Genomic DNA, 19271 nt, shown 5'->3' with positions numbered 1-19271 from the left:
GCTTGTTGGGTGCATACAGTATAAACAGCGAGTCAGATTTTCTGACTCCAGCCGTCCTTGAAAAATATATTTTCAATGCTCTGACAACGTCCAGCAACTTGGAATCCTCCAAATCGCTAGTAGCCGCAGGCACCACAATAGGCTGGTTCAGGTGAAACGCTGAAACCACCTTAGGCAGAAAGTGAGGACGCGTCCGCAGTTCTGCCCTGTCCGAATGGAAAATCAGATATGGGCTTTTATACGATAAAGCCGCCAATTCTGACACTCTCCTGGCTGAAGCCAGGGCCAGCAGCATGGTTACTTTCCATGTAAGATATTTCAAATCCACCGATTTGAGTGGCTCAAACCAATGGGATTTGAGAAAATCCAAAACTACATTAAGATCCCACGGTGCCACTGGGGGCACAACCGGGGGCTGTATATGTAGTACTCCTTTTACAAAAGTCTGGACTTCAGGAACTGAAGCCAATTCTTTCTGGAAGAAAATCGACAGGGCCGAAATTTGAACCTTAATGGACCCTAATTTGAGGCCCATAGACAATCCTGTTTGCAGGAAATGTAGGAATCGACCCAGTTGAAATGCCTCCGTCGGGGCCTTCCTGGCCTCACACCACGCAACATATTTTCTCCAAATGCGGTGATAATGTTGTGCAGTCACCTCCTTCCTGGCTTTTACCAGGGTAGGGATGACCTCTTCCGGAATGCCTTTTTCCCTTAGGATTCGGCGTTCAACCGCCATGCCGTCAAACGCAGCCGCGGTAAGTCTTGGAATAGACACGGTCCCTGCTGAAGCAGGTCCCGTCTTAGAGGTAGAGGCCACGGATCTTCCGTGAGCATCTCCTGAAGTTCCGGGTACCAAGTTCTTCTTGGCCAATCCGGAGCCACGAGTATCGTTCTTACTCCCCTTTGCCGTATAATTCTCAGTACTTTTGGTATGAGAGGCAGAGGAGGAAACACATACACTGACTGGTACACCCATGGTGTTACCAGAGCGTCTACAGCTATTGCCTGAGGGTCTCTTGACCTGGCGCAATACCTGTCCAGTTTTTTGTTGAGGCGGGACGCCATCATGTCCACCATTGGTCTTTCCCAATGGACCACAATCATGTGGAAGACTTCTGGATGAAGTCCCCACTCTCCCGGGTGCAGATCGTGTCTGCTGAGGAAGTCTGCTTCCCAGTTGTCCACTCCCGGGATGAACACAGCTGACAGTGCTAACACATGATTTTCTGCCCAGCTGAGAATCCTTGCAGCTTCTGCCATTGCCCTCCTGCTTCTTGTGCCGCCCTGTCTGTTTACGTGCCGTGATGTTGTCCGACTGAATCAACACCGGCTGACCCTGAAGCAGAGGTTTTGCCAGGCTTAGAGCATTGTAGATTGCTCTTAGCTCCAGTATATTTATGTGAAGAGACGTCTCCAGGCTTGACCACACGCCCTGGAAGTTTCTTCCCTGTGTGACCGCTCCCCAGCCTCTCAGGCTGGCATCCGTGGTCACTAGGACCCAGTTCTGTATGCCGAATCTGCGGCCCTCTAACAGATGAGCACTCTGCAACCACCATAGCAGAGACACTCTTGTCCTTGTGGACAATTTTATCCGCTGATGCATCTGCAGATGCGATCCGGACCATTTGTCCAGCAGATCCCACTGAAAAGTTCGTGCATGGAATCTGCCGAATGGAATCGCTTCGTAAGAAGCTACCATTTTTCCCAGGACTCTTGTGCATTGATGCACAGATACTTTTCCTGGTTTTAGGAGGTTCCTGACTAGATCGGATAACTCCCTGGCTTTCTCCTCCGGAAGATATACCTTTTTCTGAACAGTGTCCAGAATCATCCCTAGGAACAACAGACGTGTCGTCGGGATCAGTTGGGATTTTGGAAAATTCAGAATCCACCCGTGTTGTTGGAGCACTACTTGGGTTAGTGCTACTCCGACCTCCAGCTGTTCTCTGGATCTTGCCCTTATCAGGAGATCGTCCAAGTAAGGGATAATTAAGACGCCTTCTCTTCGAAGAAGGATCATCATTTCGGCCATTACCTTGGTAAAGACCCGGGGTGCCGTGGACAATCCAAACGGCAGCGTCTGAAACTGATAATGACAGTTTTGGACCACGAACCTGAGGTACCCTTGGGTCGGTCTTACCGAGCCGTCCGGCTTCGGTACCACAAATAGCGCGGAGTAATACCCCTGTCCCTGTTGTAGGAGGGGTACCTTGACTATCACCTGCTGAGAATACAGCTTGTGAATGGCCTCCAATACCGTCGCCCTGTCGGAGGGAGACGTTGGCAAAGCAGACTTTAGGAAACGGCGAGGAGGGGACTTCTCGAATTCCAACCTGTAACCCTGAGATACTACCTGCAGGATCCAGGGGTCCACCTGCGAGTGAGCCCACTGTGCGCTGAAATGTTTGAGGCGACCCCCCACCGCCCCTGAGTCTGCTTGTAAGGTCCCAGCGTCATGCTGACGCCTTTGTAGAAGCCGGGGAGGGCTTCTGCTCCTGGGAAGGAGCTGCTTGTTGCAGTCTCTTACCCTTTCCTTTGCCTCGGGGCAAATAGGAATGTCCTTTTGCTCGTTTGTTCTTATAGGAACGAAAGGACTGCGGCTGAAAAGCCTGCGGCTTTTTCTGCTGGGAGGTGACCTGGGGTAAAAAGGTGGATTTTCCGGCCGTTGCCGTGGCCACCAGATCCGATAGACCGACCCCAAATAATTCCTCCCCCTTATACGGCAATACTTCCATATGTCGTTTGGAATCCGCATCACCTGACCACTGGCGCGTCCATAAACTTCTTCTGGCAGATATGGACATCGCACTTACTCTTGATGCCAGAGTGCAAATATCTCTCTGTGCATCTCGCATATAAAGAAATGCATCCTTTAACTGCTCTATAGTCAGTAAAATACTGTCCCTATCCAGGGTATCAATATTTTCAGACAGTGACTCCAACCAAGCCACGCCAGCACTGCACATCCAGGCTGAGGCGATTGCTGGTCTCAGTATAACACCCGTATGTGTGTATATACTTTTTAATGTATTCTCCAGCCTCCTATCAGCTGGATCCTTGAGGGCGGCCGTATCAGGAGACGGTAACGCCACTTGCTTTGATAAGCGTGTGAGCGCCTTATCCACCCTAGGAGGTGTTTCCCAGCGCGCCCTAACCTCTGGCGGGAAAGGGTATAATGCCAATAACTTCTTTGAAATTAGCAGTTTTCTATCTGGGGTAACCCACGCTTCATCACACACTTCATTCAGTTCCTCTGATTCAGGAAAATCTATCGGTAGTTTTTTCACACCCCACATAATACCCCTTTTTGTGGTACTTGCAGTATCAGAGATATGCAAAGCCTCCTTCATTGCCGTGATCATATAACGTGTGGCCCTACTGGAAAATACGTTTGTTTCTTCACCGTCGACCCTGGATTCAGTGTCAGTGTCTGGGTCTGTGTCGACCGACTGAGGTAAAGGGCGTTTTACAGCCCCTGACGGTGTCTGAGACGTCTGGACAGGTACTAACTGGTTTGCCGGCTGTCTCATGTCGTCAACCGACTTTTGTAGCGTGCTGACACTATCCCGTAATTCCATAAACAAAGCCATCCATTCTGGTGTCGACTCCCTAGGGGGTGACATCACCATTACAGGCAATTGCTCCGCCTCCACGCCAACATCGTCCTCATACATGTCGACACACACGTACCGACACACAGCAGACACACACGGAATGCTCTGATAGAAGACAGGACCCCACTAGCCCTTTGGGGAGACAGAGGGAGAGTTTGCCAGCACACACCCAAGCGCTATAAATATATATAGGGACAACCTTAATAAGTGTGTTCCCTTTATAGCAGCTCAAATATTATAAATATCGCCAATAAGTGCCCCCCCTCTCTGTTTTTACCCTGTTTCTGTAGTGCAGTGCAGGGGAGAGTCCTGGGAGCCTTCCTCGCAGCGGAGCTGGGCAGGAAAATGGCGCTGTGTGCTGAGGAGAATAGGCCCCGCCCCCTTTTCGGCGGGCTTCTTCTCCCGGTTTTTTTGGAACCTGGCAGGGGTTAAATACATCCATATAGCCCCAGGGGCTATATGTGATATATTTTAGCCAGAATAGGTATATTACATTGCTGCCCAGGGCGCCCCCCCCAGCGCCCTGCACCCTCAGTGACCGCTGGTGTGAAGTGTGCGGAGAGCAATGGCGCACAGCTGCAGTGCTGTGCGCTACCTCATGAAGACAGACGTCTTCTGCCGCCGGTTTCTGGACCTCTTCTCTATTCGGCATCTGCAAGGGGGTCGGCGGCGCGGCTCCGGTGACCCATCCAGGCTGTACCTGTGATCGTCCCTCTGGAGCTAGTGTCCAGTAGCCTAAGAAGCAAATCCATCCTGCACGCAGGTGAGTTCACTTCTTCTCCCCTAAGTCCCTCGTTGCAGTGAGCCTGTTGCCAGCAGGACTCACTGAAAATAAAAAACCTAACAAACTTTTTCTAAGCAGCTCTTTAGGAGAGCCACCTAGATTGCACCCTGCTCGGACGGGCACAAAAACCTAACTGAGGCTTGGAGGAGGGTCATAGGGGGAGGAGCCAGTACACACCACCTAGTGGTCAAACTTTTAAATTTTGTGCCCTGTCTCCTGCGGAGCCGCTATTCCCCATGGTCCTGACGGAGTCCCAGCATCCACTAGGACGTCAGAGAAATACGTTTGTTTCTTCACCGTCGACACTGGAGTCAGTGTCCGTGTCTGTGTCGACCGACTGAGGTAAATGGGCGTTTCAAAGCCCCTGACGGTGTTTGAGACACCTGGACAGGTACTAATTTGTTTGCCGGCCGTCTCATGTCGTCAACCGACCTTGCAGCGTGTTGACATTATCACGTAATTCCCTAAATAAGCCATCCATTCCGGTGTCGACTCCCTAGAGAGTGACATCACCATTACAGGCAATTGCTCCGCCTCCTCACCAACATCGTCCTCATACATGTCGACACACACGTACCGACACACAGCACACACACAGGGAATGCTCTGATAGAGGACAGGACCCACTAGCCCTTTGGGGAGACAGAGGGAGAGTTTGCCAGCACACACCAAAACGCTATAATTATACAGGGACAACCTTTATATAAGTGTTTTCCCTTATAGCATCTTAATATATAATCATATCGCCAAATAAGTGCCCCCCCTCTCTGTTTTAACCCTGTTTCTGTAGTGCAGTGCAGGGGAGAGCCTGGGAGCCTTCCCACCAGCAGTTCTGTGAGGGAAAATGGCGCTGTGTGCTGAGGAGAATAGGCCCCGCCCCCTTTTCGGTGGGCTTCTTCTCCCGTTTTTCTGACAACCTGGCAGGGGTTAAATACATCCATATAGCCCCAGAGGCTATATGTGATGTATTTTTAGCCAGTATAGGTACTTTCATTGCTGCCCAGGGCGCCCCCCCCAGCGCCCTGCACCCTCAGTGACCGTTGGTGTGAAGTGTGCTGAGAGCAATGGCGCACAGCTGCAGTGCTGTGCGCTACCTCATGAAGACTGAGAAGTCTTCAGCCGCCGATTTCTGGACCTCTTCTCACTTAAGCATCTGCAAGGGGGTCGGCGGCGCGGCTCCGGTGACCCATCCAGGCTGTACCTGTGATCGTCCCTCTGGAGCTAGTGTCCAGTAGCTTAAGAAGCCAATCCATCCTGCACGCAGGTGAGTTCACTTCTTCTCCTTTAAGTCCCTCGTTGCAGTGAGCCTGTTGCCAGCAGGACTCATTGAAAATAAAAAACCTAATAAAACTTTTACTCTAAGCAGCTCTTTAGGAGAGCCACCTAGATTGCACCCTTCTCGACCGGGCACAAAAACCTAACTTAACCTAACTGAGGCTTGGAGGAGGGTCATGGGGGGAGGAGCCAGTGCACACCACCTGATCCTAAAGCTTTTACTTTTGTGCCCTGTCTCCTGCGGAGCCGCTATTCCCCATGGTCCTGACGGAGTCCCCAGCATCCACTTAGGACGTCAGAGAAATTACTCTGCTCCAAATTCATAATTACTATTATCTCTTAAAGGGCTGTTACAATGCAAATGCAATTTTATTCAATATAAAAACAAAGTGGCCAACACAATTCTAGGCAAAGTGCCGTTTCGTAATGGCCATCGACAGTGCAAAGTTTTTTCTCGCATCCCAAAGAGGTGAATAGGAAAACTTGTAATGTATTGCCTACCATAATAGTGAAATAAATGCTCAGGCAAACACTTCAGGATGTTTGTTAGGCACATCACACAGATTTAACAGACCTAAACTCTTCATATATGTTAATATTTCTACAACTTTTCTATGCTGCGCAATACCAGTAACAGTTCTGTTACAAATCTCAGTGCAGGTGCTTACATGACTGACAGGAAAATTAGACAGAAAAACAAAACAAAAAAGAAACAAAACTGATCTTATGTTTAGGTCAAGTGTCTTAAAGTCGAACGTTCTTTAGATACAGAACTGAATTTTAGTAGCAGCTTTTATAGAAGCAAAATAGTATCTTAACTGGCTTGATCAATACTGGCAATTACTGTTCAAAAACAATGTTTGCCATATTAAAATAATATTTCATGCAGCTCTCCAGAAGATAAAGCAAGACTTGCACTCCTACAGCTTCATTAGAAACCATACCTCTGTTGAGGCCCCCCCCCCCCCCCAATTTTAGAACCGTGGCACGTGACAGATGTACATAGGTTATGGCACTGTACTTACAGTTGGGACATACTCTGATGGGAACTTGTTTGTTGTATATGAAATTAAGAGACATGTTTTACCAACAGCACCATCCCCAACGACCACACACTTAATTGTCTGCATGGCTGCTATCTTGTGTCGTCAGTGTCCGCAAAGCTGGATTAATGCAGACCTGCAGAAAACAAACATACATTATCAACAAAACCTACAATGTAACAAAAACTATATGAATGCTAAAAGGTATTTTAAATGAAACAGAAAACATAACGAGAAATTAAACTGAGTCAGCCTGTATAGTAACTATTATTGTTTTTAGTTACATGAAAAGCAGATAAAATACATTGTCTAATATTTAATTGGTAACCCGATATAAATTCTCTACATTGCTGTTTGTACTGGAGGTCTCTTCCCATGGTAGATGCTAGAATCAAGTGGGCTAAGGGACCTTTTCCGTAAGGGGGAGGAGTTATGACGCAAGGGGGAGGAGCTAGGCCAGCGGGATAGTTCCTCTACTATCCACGCCACCAACTATTACCTTTAGTAATTAGGTGGTGAGCGAAGCGAGCCACCGTGCCCGAAGCGTGGCGAGCGAACTTTTCGGGTACCCTGTTCGCCCGTAGCTCCTCCCCCTGGTGACGTAGCTCCTCCCCTCAATACGTCACAAGGTCCCTTCAGCCCCTCCGATATAGAACCAACCCTCTTCCCATCACTAGATGTGAAATAGGAGGCAAAGTAATTGTGTGCACAAACTTATCCAAAGAACAGGGATGTGTGACATTCACAGTATAATTCTATGCTGCAATGACTTCTACGTTTCCTGCTTACACAAATAATTTGCCCTCACATCACAGACAATAAAACCAGAACTATAAGAGTACTCCAAAGAAGCTTGCCGAGATGTGTACAGTACTATATACAATGAATCTGCTAATTGAACATTTCCACATCCTCATAATATAGAAGCTTGCATAAAGATAGAAGGTCTCCACAAAGCATTATTGCTGCTTTAAACCTATGGGCTAAATTGACAGAACTCTGCCAGTTCCTGTATAAACTTTTAATGACTAATATTGAGCACAATGGGTCCGATTGAATGGTTTTCTCTGCGGCCGCCACTAGAGGGCGCCCAGCAGCAGCAATTAAATTGTTCTGCCTATTGGGCGCCCAGCAGCAGTGGGTGACACTTTCTCACTGCCTCCTGAGGTGCAAGAAAGAAAAAAAAAATGTGTTCAAACAGGGCACTTTGGGAGTCCAAACGGGAGTTTGGATACCCAAAGCAGGGAGTTTAGACGGGTTTAGCCATTTTAGACTGCTAAACCCAGTCTGTTTTGGTGCGACATGCATGATGTGCAGGGACACCCAAACACAATTGAATAGTGACAACTGTTTGGGCGCAGTGGTGTAACTACCGTTGGTGCAGGGGCTGCAGCTGTTATGGGGTCCAGGCTGCTTAAAGAGCACACTGTTCCTCTTGCCCTAAGACACAGAACGCAATGCTGTAGCTCCCTTTCACACCCCACTGCCCCCAAGAACGCAGCCGCCTATAGCATAAACCCTCCGTGGGGAGGGGATACCTGGCCGTCTCACAGTGCCATGATTCGTGGGTATTTAGGTGGCAGGGCCTAATGCTGGGAAGTGCCCGCCCTCAGAGACCTCTGCTGTTCTATCCCCTACATACACTTTCTCTCCCTGACGACACTTTCACTGAAAAATTCCCTCTTTCTTCCTGTTTCTCCTTCACACTGTCACCCCCTCCCCCTGACAAAGTCTCTCTTGCTCCCCTCTTTCTCGCTCCCTCCCCGACAATTTCTCTTGCTTCCCTCCCTCTTATTCCTCCGCTCTGACACCTCTCCCCCCAAAACTCTCCCCGACATTCACTCTCTCCACCAGACCGTTTCTCTCCCTGACACTCTCCTGCTCCTTTGATTTTGCTATGGGGCCCAACAACATTCTAGTTACACCCCTGTTTGGGCATCTAAACAGCCCCATTTACAAAGGATTTTTAGATGACCAAAACAGGTGCTATAGTTAAAAAGCTACACCTGACTTTTTGGGTACATGTCTTATCTTGCATATTACATACAAAACTGCCTATACCATATCATTAATCCCTGGGATATAGTTTTGTGGATGGCAGGCAGATCAGATCTGTGGAAGGTCTTAGAAATGGTTTTAGTCAAGAACGGACTTTCAGAAAAATCCTTTAAAAAAAATAAAAATATTGAATTACCTACCGGTAAATCCTTTTCTCATAGTCCGTAGAGGATACTGGGGTCCATTTAGTACCATGGGGGATAGACAGGTCCACTAGGAGCCATGGGCACTTTAAGAATTTGATAGTGTGGGCTGTCTCCTCCCTCTATGCCCCTCCTACCAGTCTAGGAAACTGTGCCAGAGGAGACGGACATACTTTGAGAGAAGGATAGATTAGGAAAGTGGTGAGATTACGAACAAACACACACACGGGGAAAGCCAAGCTAACCAAACCTGAAACAGGAACAGCAACGGCTGAACCAACATTACTTAACCAAGTAACCGTACAGGAAGAACGACGCACTGGGCGGGCGCCTAGTATCCTCTACTTACTACGAGAAAAGGATTTACCGGCAGGTAATTAAAATCCCATTTTCTCTTACGTCCTAGAGGATACTGGGGTCCATTTAGTACCATGGGGATGTACCAAAGCTCCTAAACCAGGTGGGAGTGCAGAGGTTCCTGCAGAACGGATTAACCAAACTGAAGGTCCTCAGAGGCCAAAGTATCGAACTTGTAGAACTTAAACAAGTTCGAACCTGACCAAGTAGCTGCTCGGCAGAGCTGTAAAATCGAGACACCCCGGGCAGTCGTCCAGAAAGAGCCCACCGACCTAATAAGGAGTGGTCCGTACAGATTTTGGACATGGCAAACCTGCCATGGAATAAGCCTGCTGGATAGTAAGCCTGATCCAACGTGCAATAGACTGCTTTGACGCAGGACACCCAATTTTATTGGGACACAAAGAACAAACAGCGAGTCCGATTTTCTGTGACGAGCGGTTTGCCTGACATACACCTTCAAAGTACTCACAACATCCAAAGACTGAAGTAGTGGAAGGGTCGGTGACCACCAGAACGACCCTAGGTTGGTTGATGTGAAACGCAGACACCACTTTAGGAAGAAATTGCTTACGAGTTCGGAGTTCAGCTCTGTCCTTATGGAAAATGAAATAGGGACTTTTGGGAGACAAACCGCCAACTCCGACATGAGTCTTGCTGAAGCCAAGGCCAACAGTGTGACGGTCTTCCACGTTTTCCACGTAAGATATTTTACGTCCACCTCCTGTAACGGCTCAAACCAGTCCGATTGGAGGAAATGCAGCACCAAAATTTAGATCCCACGGTGCCGTGGGAGGCACAAAGGGAGGTTGTATGTGCAGAACACCTTTCAAAAACATCTGGACCTCCGGGAGAGAAGCTAATTGTTTTTGAAAGAAAACTGACATGGCCGAAATCTGGACTTTTATGGAGCCAAGACGCAGTCCCACATCCACACTTGACTGCAGAAAAAGCAGGAAACGTCCCAGATGAAATTCCACCGCAGAATAATTTCTTCCAAATACGATTGTAATGCTTAGACGTTACCCCCTCCCTGGCTTGGATCATAGCCGGGATAACCTTGTTAGGGATCCCTCTCCTGGCTAGAATCAGCCGGTCAACTTCTATGCCGTCAAACGTAGCCGCGATTAGTCCTGATAGACTAACGGGCCCTGTTGCAAAAGATCCTGGCGAAGAGGTAGAGGCCACGGATCTTCGAGGAGCACCTCCAGAAGGTCCGCGTACCAGGCCTTTCTTGGCCAATCCGGAGCAATGAGTATTGCTTGAACCTTTTCCCTTTTTATTCGCTTACGAATTCTTGGGATCAGAGGAAGTGGAGGAAATACGTACACCAACTGATAGACCCATGGAGTCGTCAGAGTGTCTAACACAAATGCCTGTGGGTCTGTCAACCTGGAACAATACCACCTGAGCTTCTTGTTGAGACGAGAGGCCATCAAGTCTATCTGTGGATATCCCCATCGACGTGTCAAGCACCTGAACACTTCTGGGTGCAGTCCCCACTCCCCCGGGTGTAGGTCATGTCTGCTAAGGAAGTCTGCTTCCCAGTTGTCTACTCCCGGAATGTAGACCGCTGACACCACAGAATTTCTCTCTGCCCAGAGGAGAATTCTTGACACCTCCTCTGACATTGCTGCTTTGCTTTTCGTTCCGCCGTCCGTTTATATACGTTCCTGCCGTCACATTGTCCAACTGGACCTGAATGGCCCGATCTTCAAGAAGATGTGACGCCTGCAGAAAGGCGTTGTATATGGTCCTGAGTTCCATAACGTTGATTGGAAGGATTACTTCCTGACTTGACAATCTTCCTTGAAACTGCACCCCGAGTGACTACTCCCCAACCCCTGAGGCTTGCGTCTGTGGTTAACAGAATCTAGTTCTGAATTCCGAACCTCCAACACTCGACGAGGTGAGGTGAGAAGTCTGTAGTCACCACAGAAGGGAGATCCTTTTCCAACGGAAGGAACACTTTCTGCGACTCCGTGTCCAGTATCATTCCCAGGAATGGGAACCTCCGTGTTAGCTCTGGGTGAGATTTCGGAAGGTTCAGAATCCACCCTTGATCCTGGAGGAGTTTGGTTGAGAGACCAATGCTGTCCAGCAACCTTTCCCTGGACGGTGCATTTATCAGGAGATCGTCCAGTACGGAAATATGTTCACTCCCTGTTTGCGGAGTAGAATCATCATCATCTCTGCCATAACCTTGGTGAACACCCTCTGTGCCGTGGAGACCAAATGACAGGGCCTGGAACTAGTAGTGACAGTCCTGCAGTGCAAACCGTAGATGAGCCTGGTGAGGCGGCCAGATCGGAATGTGAAGGTACGCATCCTTAGTGTTCACGCTAGGCTGTTTTAGCAGGGCGCCGCGCCCTGCCCGATTTTTTAAGGGCAAAACCCGCCCTGCCCTTTCTGCGGCGCCCTGCTAAAACAGCCACCCGCTTCCTGCCTTCCCAGCGTGTAAAGATGCCGCGCGCATCATCCATTAACGCTGAGAGAGCTTAGGGGGGAAGCCCAGCACCTCCGTAGGTGCTGGGCACGCCCCCAACAGTGACTCCACCGACCGCCTACGCCCCCTTTTTTTAAGTCTGTGGGCTGAACCGCCCCCTTTTATTACACGTAATGACCCCTACCCTATTTTGCATGACCACGCCCCCTTTTTGCTGCGCATGCACACGCTTGTGCCCCTCCAGGTCCGGCGCCCTGCCCGGATTCTAGAGTGAACACTACATCCTTAATATCCAGAGACACTAGGAATTCCCCTTCCTCCAGACCTGAGAACACTGCTCTCAGAGACTCCACCTTGAATTTGAACACTCGTAAGTACAGGTTCAACAACTTGAGGTTGAAAATTGGTCTTACCGAACCGTCCGGTTTCGGAACTACAAAACAAGTTGGAATAGTACCCTTGTTTAGCTGATGAGGTGGAACTGGAACAATGACGCGAGTCTGTACCAGTTATTGGATGGCATGTTGTAAAGTTATACTTGCCTCTTGTGAAACTGGCAAGCCTGATTTGAAGAATCTGTGAGGTGGGAGCTCTTGGAACTCCAGTCTGTAGCACTGGGAAAAAAAAGATCAATGACCCAGGGATCCTGGCACGAACTTGACCATATCTGACTGAAGAATTGTAGACAGTCTCCCACCTGACATCCTTCCAGGCATTGCGGTCCACCGTCATGCTGAAGGCTTTGAGGAAGCAGAGCCTGAGCTCTGTTCCTGAGCACTGGCAGTTGCTGGTTTGCGTGGTTTACCTCTTGCGCCGCTGGAGGATGTAGAAGCACCTCTGGATTTGCCCATCCGAAATGACTGCAACTTAGAAGATGAATAAGTATTCTTGGTAGGGGAGGCTGCAGAAGGGAGATATGTAGACTTATCCGCAGTAGCTGTGGAGATACATTTGTCTAGTTCATCTCCAAATAAGTCCTCTCCTGTGAATGGCAGGCCTTCCACGCCTTTCCTGGAGTCCGCGTCAGCAGTCCACTGGCGTAGCCACAAGCCCCTGCATGGCGACACTGCCATAGCGGTGCTGCGTGCATTAAGCAAGCCTATTTCTTTTATGGCTTCCATCATAAAGTTCGCAGAGTCCTGTATATGCTGCAGGAGTAAAACAACATCCCCCTAGACAAGGAATCTAACCCCCTCAATTAGGTTACCTGACAATTTAGCAATGGCTTTTGTGATCCACGCACATGCAATAGTGGGTCTATGGGCCACCCCAACAGCTGTGTATAATGATTTGAGTGTAGTCAGAATTTTAAGATCAGCAGTGTCTTTCAGGGAGGCTGCACCAGGAACAGGCAATACAATTTTACGTGACAGCCTAGAAACTGATGCGTCCACTATCTGTGGATTTTCCCATTTTTTCCTATCCTCCAGAGGAAAAGGAAAAGATGAGAACCAACCTTTTAGGGATCTGAAATGTCTCATCAGGATTAATCCATGGTCAAATTCCTTTGACGCAGGAAGAGTGGCTGAGGACTTTTTTTTTTTACATTAAAATAAGATTCCTCACACTCCTCTGACACCTTATCAGGAATATGCAGAACATATCTGATGAAACTCTTATAGAGGCTCAATTACCTGTGACCAAGCTGCATCCCCCCCCCCTCCAAATCCACCTCACCCTCCTCCATGTCTGACCTGTCAGAGTAAGACTGCAGGAGATGGGCCAGAGATCGCTTTTGCGGACAAATGGGAGGGGATTGAGACGCTGTTTTGGGGATGGAGTCTCTGTTCATAAACTCATCCACACTCTGTTTTAAGTATTGCGTCTCATTGCGGGACAATTTAGTAGAAAGAGTGGAGATCATTCCTTTAAAGAGAATTAACCCACTCCGGTTCAGCCCTGCTCTTCTGTGAACCCCGAGTACCCAGTAGTGAGCCCCCTGGTGAAGAGTAACACTCCGCTGTACAAGAAACACACTCTTTGCCTGACAATGTAAATGTGACAACACACACCCAGGAAACGGTTAAGCACAAGGAACCCACAAAGAGCCCTGCAGGGAGGCACAGAGTTGTTTGGAGCCAACCCCCACCGCGCCCTTACCGCTAATGCCAAGCTTAGCCGGGTCGCAGACCAAGTACCCTGATAGGGGACCTAGTACACTAATAGTCGATCCCCTCCTGCTATGACCCCCTGGTACCGCTGATGTAATTTGGAGTCAAACCAGAGGAGCCGCGCGTCCCCGTCAGTCAGCGTCTGTATCCACTGCAGAGGGAAAATGGCACTGGTGAGCCGTTGGATCCTCTCATAGTGAATCCCCGCCCCTTCAATGGCACACGGTCTTCCCGCTTTTATTTATACTGGCTGAGGTAATTTGTGTTCTTAAAATGGAGCAGAACCGTTTTAAGGCTGTGTTTGCCAGTTTGGGTACTGTGTACAATGTACTGAAACGCAGTTGTGTACTGTGTCTGGAGATGCATTCCGCCCCGTTTATAGGCGTGCGTCTCCATACCATTGTGCTGCCATAATGGCTGGCGCCCCGCTAACCAGGACGCCGGCTCAGTACTCACTACTCTTCATTCTTCTGGCTCTGTTAGGGGTGGCGGCGTGCTGCGGGAATGTACGCTCACTGTGGTGCGGCTTGTGAATAGTTCCCTCAGGAGCTCAGTGTCCTGTCTGTGGGGAACGGGACCATTAACCCTTCAAGAGGTTGGGCCGTTCCCCCCCATAAGTCCCACGAAGCTGGCAGGCTGGTGCCAACCAGCCCTGCCTGAAAACAGACAATAAATGCAGAAAACTCTTCAGGAGCTTCCTTCAGCTTGACCGGCTCCTCCGGGCACATTTTCTAAACTGAGTATGGTAGGAGGGGCATAGAGGGAGGAGCCAGCCCACACTATCAAATTCTTAAAGTGCCAATCGCTCCTAGTGGACCTGTCTATACCCCATGGTACTAAATGGACCCCAGTATCCTCTAGGATGTAAGAAAAGAAAAAAAAAAAAGAAACAATCACTTGTCCCTCTTCACAACATAAGAGCCAACGTACAGAATACGGATGAAGACACCATCAGTCCTGCCCTCATACACATCATGTCACCGCTAATGACATAGGGCAGTCACAGCATTAGAATATACCAAGCATCTCATAGTCAGAGTCCTTGCTTTAATACAGTATTGCTGAAACGAAGCATTGACATAAGAGTGTGGGTAAATCTGGACAGCCAGTGGACAAAGAAGAGGGTAGGGGGATTTCATTTGCAAAAGGACATTTCTGAAGGTGGAGTGGACTTTTAAGTTGGTGAGCAGTAAACGGGTTAATGTATTGTAGGCATCTGTTCACAAATAAACTAGTGGCATAGACAGCATCTCTCCTAACATTAGCAATAAATGGCTGATTGTGAGAATCTGTATAGAATGAATCATGGGCCCTACACACTGCGCGATATTAGTGAACGATATGAACAAGATACCATTCATATCTTTCAGTGTGGAGGCACCAGCGATGAACGATGCGCGGCCCCGCGCTCGTTCATCACTGGGGCCCCGTAGCCTGTGCATGCAGGCCAAAATGGACGATCTTGTCCATATTTGCCTGCACTTCTATGGAGCCGGGTGACGGGGGGGGATAGAAGATTTTCAGTGACTCTTCAGTGACGAGGGGGGCGCGGCAGTCGGCGGGTCAACATAGGTAAGTATGTATGTGTCGGCATGTATGAAATAAACGTTATGGTAAGAACTTACCGTTGATAACGTGATTTCTCTTATGTCCACAGGTATCCACAGGATAACATTGGGATATTGTCGAGCGACAGCGAAAATGGCACCAACACGGTCACAAGCTTTCTGGCCTCCCAGGATGCATTGGGGCCTCCACTATATAGTCCCGCCCACTAACTCAGTCAGATCAGTTCTTTCCACAGCGATTTTAGGCAGGAACATTAGGTAGAGACCTGTACAGGCAATAAAAACACACATGCACACCCTTCCAATCAAGAAGGAAGAGGTTTTAGTGATTGTCTAGATCCTCAAATCAGATGCGTCAGGGTGGGATCCCTGTGGATACCTGTGGACATAAGAGAAATCACGTTATCAACGGTAAGTTCTTACCATAACGTTAATTTCTCTGGCTGGGTCCACAGGATTATCCACAGGATAACATTGGGATTCCCAAAGCCATTTTAGTGGTGGGGACGCTCCTGATTGCACAGGAGGACCTTTCGCCCGAAGTCTGCATCATGAGGCGCAAAAGTATCCAAGGCATAATGTCTGATGAATGTGTTTATGGAAGACCATGTGGCTGCCCTACATATCTGTTCTGCTGAAGCACCCTGTTGTGCTGCCCAAGAAGGACCTACCTTACGTGTCGTGTGCAGAGACATTAGCCGGAATAGGGAGATCTGCATGAGAATAAGCTTCTGATATTACCATTCGGAGTCATCTCGCCAGCGTCGGTTTACTAGCAGGCCAACCTCTTCTATGGAATCCGTAGAGGATGAAGAGGGAATCTGTTTTCCTGATGGCACTAGTACGATCTATATAGATTTTTAAAGACCGGACCACGTCCAGTGACGCTTCTCCCGCAGATAGTCCCGATACCTGAAAAGCTGGGACTACAATCTCTTCATTCAGGTGAAACTTTGACACCACCTTTGGAAGATAACTAGATCTCGTTCTGAGAACTGCTCTGTCTGGAAAAAAACTTAGGAAAGGAGACTTACATGATAATGCTCCTAAATCTGACATTCTTCTGGCTGACGCCATTGCCAGTAAAAAAAAGAACTTGAACCGTTAACCACTTAAGATCCGCTCTCTCAAGTGGTTCAAACAAAGGACCCTGGAAAAATTTAAGAACTAAATTCAAATCCCAGGGAGCTGCAGGAGGAACAAATGGAGGTTGAATATGTACTACTCCTTGGAAAAATGTACGTACATCCTGTAGGTCAGCAATCTTCTGCTGAAACCATACATCCAACGCTGATACTTGCACCCTCAAGGAAGCAACCTTCAACCCTTTATCCAATCCTGCCTGCAGGAAATCCAAAATTCTAGCTACTTTAAAAGATCTCAGATTGTAATTTTTTCCAGAACACCTATGAATATAGGCTTGCCATATTCTAAGATATACACGGGCCGAAGAAGGCTTTCTTGCTCTAAGCATGGTTTGGATTACCTGCTTTAAAAATCTTTTAGCCTCTAAGATAGAAGTTTCAACAGCCACGCCGTCAAAGACAGGCGATCCAGATGACTGACAACAAGGACCCTGCATTAACAGATCTGGACGTTGAGGGAGCAGTATCGGTGCTTCCACGGACATTCTCAACAGATCGGTGTACCAATGCCTTCTTGGCCAAGCTGAAGCTATTAGAATGATTACTCCTTTTGCCTGTTTTATCTTTCTCACTACTCTGGGTAACAGATATTGGAGGGAACAGATATGCCAGCCGAAACCTCCATTCTACTGATAGTGCGTCTACCAGGATCGCTCCTGGGTCCCTTGTTCTTGATCCGTACCTCGGAACTTTGTTGTTTAGACGAGACGCCATAAGGTCCATCTCCGGCAGACCCCATCTGTTCACCAGTGTCTGAAACACTTCTGGGTGTAGTGCCCATTCGGTTTCCTGAATGGTGTGCAGACTGAGAAAATCCGCTTCCCAATTTAGTACACCCGGGACAAATACTGCTGACAATGCTGGGAGATGGAGTTCTGCCCATTTTAGAATGGGAGTTACTTCCTCCATCAGACTCTTGCTGTGAGTTCCTCCTTGATGATTGAGGTATGCTACTGCCGTCGCATTGTCTGAGCGGATCTGGACTGGTCTTCCTTGTAGATTGTCCTTTGCCTGAACTAGGGCCAAGTAAATGGCTCTTATTTCTAACAGATTTATCGGCAGGCGACTTTCCCTTGCGGTCCATGTTCCCTGGAACCATAGGCTTCAGAGTACCGCCCCCCAGCCTTGTAGGCTTGCATCAGTCGTCAGGACTTGCCACTCTTTTATCCAAAAGGGTCTCCCCTTGTTTAAATGGTCTGTCTGTAGCCACCATGCTAGAGACCTTTTTACATTTACTGGAATCTTTATCATTTGCTTCTTTATTGTTTGATGATTTCTGTTCGATTTGGTCAAAATGAGATGCTGCAACGGTCTGGAGTGGAATTGCGCATATTCCACCATGTCGAACGTTGATACCATCAGACCCAACAGTCGCATTGCTGCATGGACTGACATTGTCTGGGCTTGCAACGCTTCCTGAGCCATGACCTGCACCTTGACTATTTTCTTCTCTGGTAAGAGAACTCTCTGTAGGTCTGAATCCAATATGGCTCCCAAATGAACCATCCGCTGTGACGGATTCAGGGACGACTTCTCCCAATTTATGAGCCACCCGTGTCTCTGTAAACAAACTATCGTCTGTTGGAGATGGCTCAACAGTAAATCTTGCGACTGTGCTAAGATTAATAGGTCGTCTAGGTATGGGAATATTCTTATCCCTCGTTTGCGCAGACAAGCTGCCATAACCACCATGATCTTGGTAAACACCATGGGTGCTGTAGCTAGCCCGAAGGGCAGAGCTTGGAACTGGAAGTGTTCCTGGAGGATGGCAAACCTGAGGTAACACTGACGTGATAGTTAACGAAAAGAAGCTTTGGATATATCCCTGCGCACAAATGCCGCCAACCCAAGGTCTATCCGAGTGTGTCACCTAACACACTAAATAGTACGGAAAAGGGTAATTTAGGATAATCCCTAGGTGGCGCAAATAATAAATGGTACAAAGAAATTACCCGTGTGGGCTAAAGTCCGTTCTTTTTCATACAGGCGAGTTCATATGCAAGTCAGTCATCCAGAGATGATGTATGAAAAAAAACACAATGTAAACACAAATGTTCAGTAACACTCTCTGTAGATACTCGAGGGGTAAAGTATACACCCAGGCTCCTTCGGCTATTCAGTACTTGGGATGTGCAGTTCTACTCGTAAGGTCCACCTCAGTGATTCACATAAAAGTGCTGCTTACATGCGCTTACTTCTAAAACAATTGTATTAATCACATCAAGGTTTCTTTCACCCATATGAATGTGGTATCCAAAATAATCAAGCACCCATGAGTGTATCTCTAGATGTATGGGATGCTCACATATATGCTTACTTCAAGATGCAGTGTACTTCCACATAAAAGGTTTCTTTCGACGTATTCCGGTATCTTCCTCCTCTATTCCTTTAATATATTATATACTGGTGGTCACTGGTCAGCAAAACTCTGCACTGTACTCCTCCTGTGATTAAGCTGAGCAACTAATTAGCTTTCAGTAGTTACAAGCTGTGTGCTTCTGGCAGCTCTCACTGGCTGGAGTTGGAGTTTAGGACTCCAACTCCAGCCAGTGAGAGCTGCCGGAATACGTCGAAAGAAACCTTTTATGTGGAAGTACACTGCATCTTGAAGTAAGCATATATGTGAACATCCCATACATCTAGAGATACACTCATGGGTGCTTGATTATTTTGGATACCACATTCATATGGGGTGAAAGAAACCTTGATGGGATTAATACAATT

At 48.1% G+C, this 19271-nt stretch overlaps 1 protein-coding gene across 2 annotated transcripts in view; it reads right to left on the bottom strand.

Annotated features, from left to right (window-relative positions):
* Positions 1 to 19271, bottom strand: part of CDC42 (cell division cycle 42) — a 208867-nt gene that overhangs the window by 97631 nt on the left and 91965 nt on the right. For both annotated transcript variants that reach the window (XM_063942959.1, XM_063942958.1), the window contains exon 2: positions 6702 to 6855. In XM_063942959.1, coding sequence (XP_063799029.1) covers positions 6702 to 6806 — 105 coding nt within the window. In that variant the 5' untranslated portion in view covers positions 6807 to 6855. The remainder of the gene's footprint in view (positions 1 to 6701; positions 6856 to 19271) is intronic.

This window comes from Pseudophryne corroboree, chromosome 10 (assembly GCF_028390025.1).
Source record: "Pseudophryne corroboree isolate aPseCor3 chromosome 10, aPseCor3.hap2, whole genome shotgun sequence".
In the NCBI taxonomy this organism is placed as follows: Eukaryota; Metazoa; Chordata; class Amphibia; order Anura; family Myobatrachidae; genus Pseudophryne; species Pseudophryne corroboree.
This window is presented reverse-complemented; position numbering and strand designations above follow the sequence as displayed.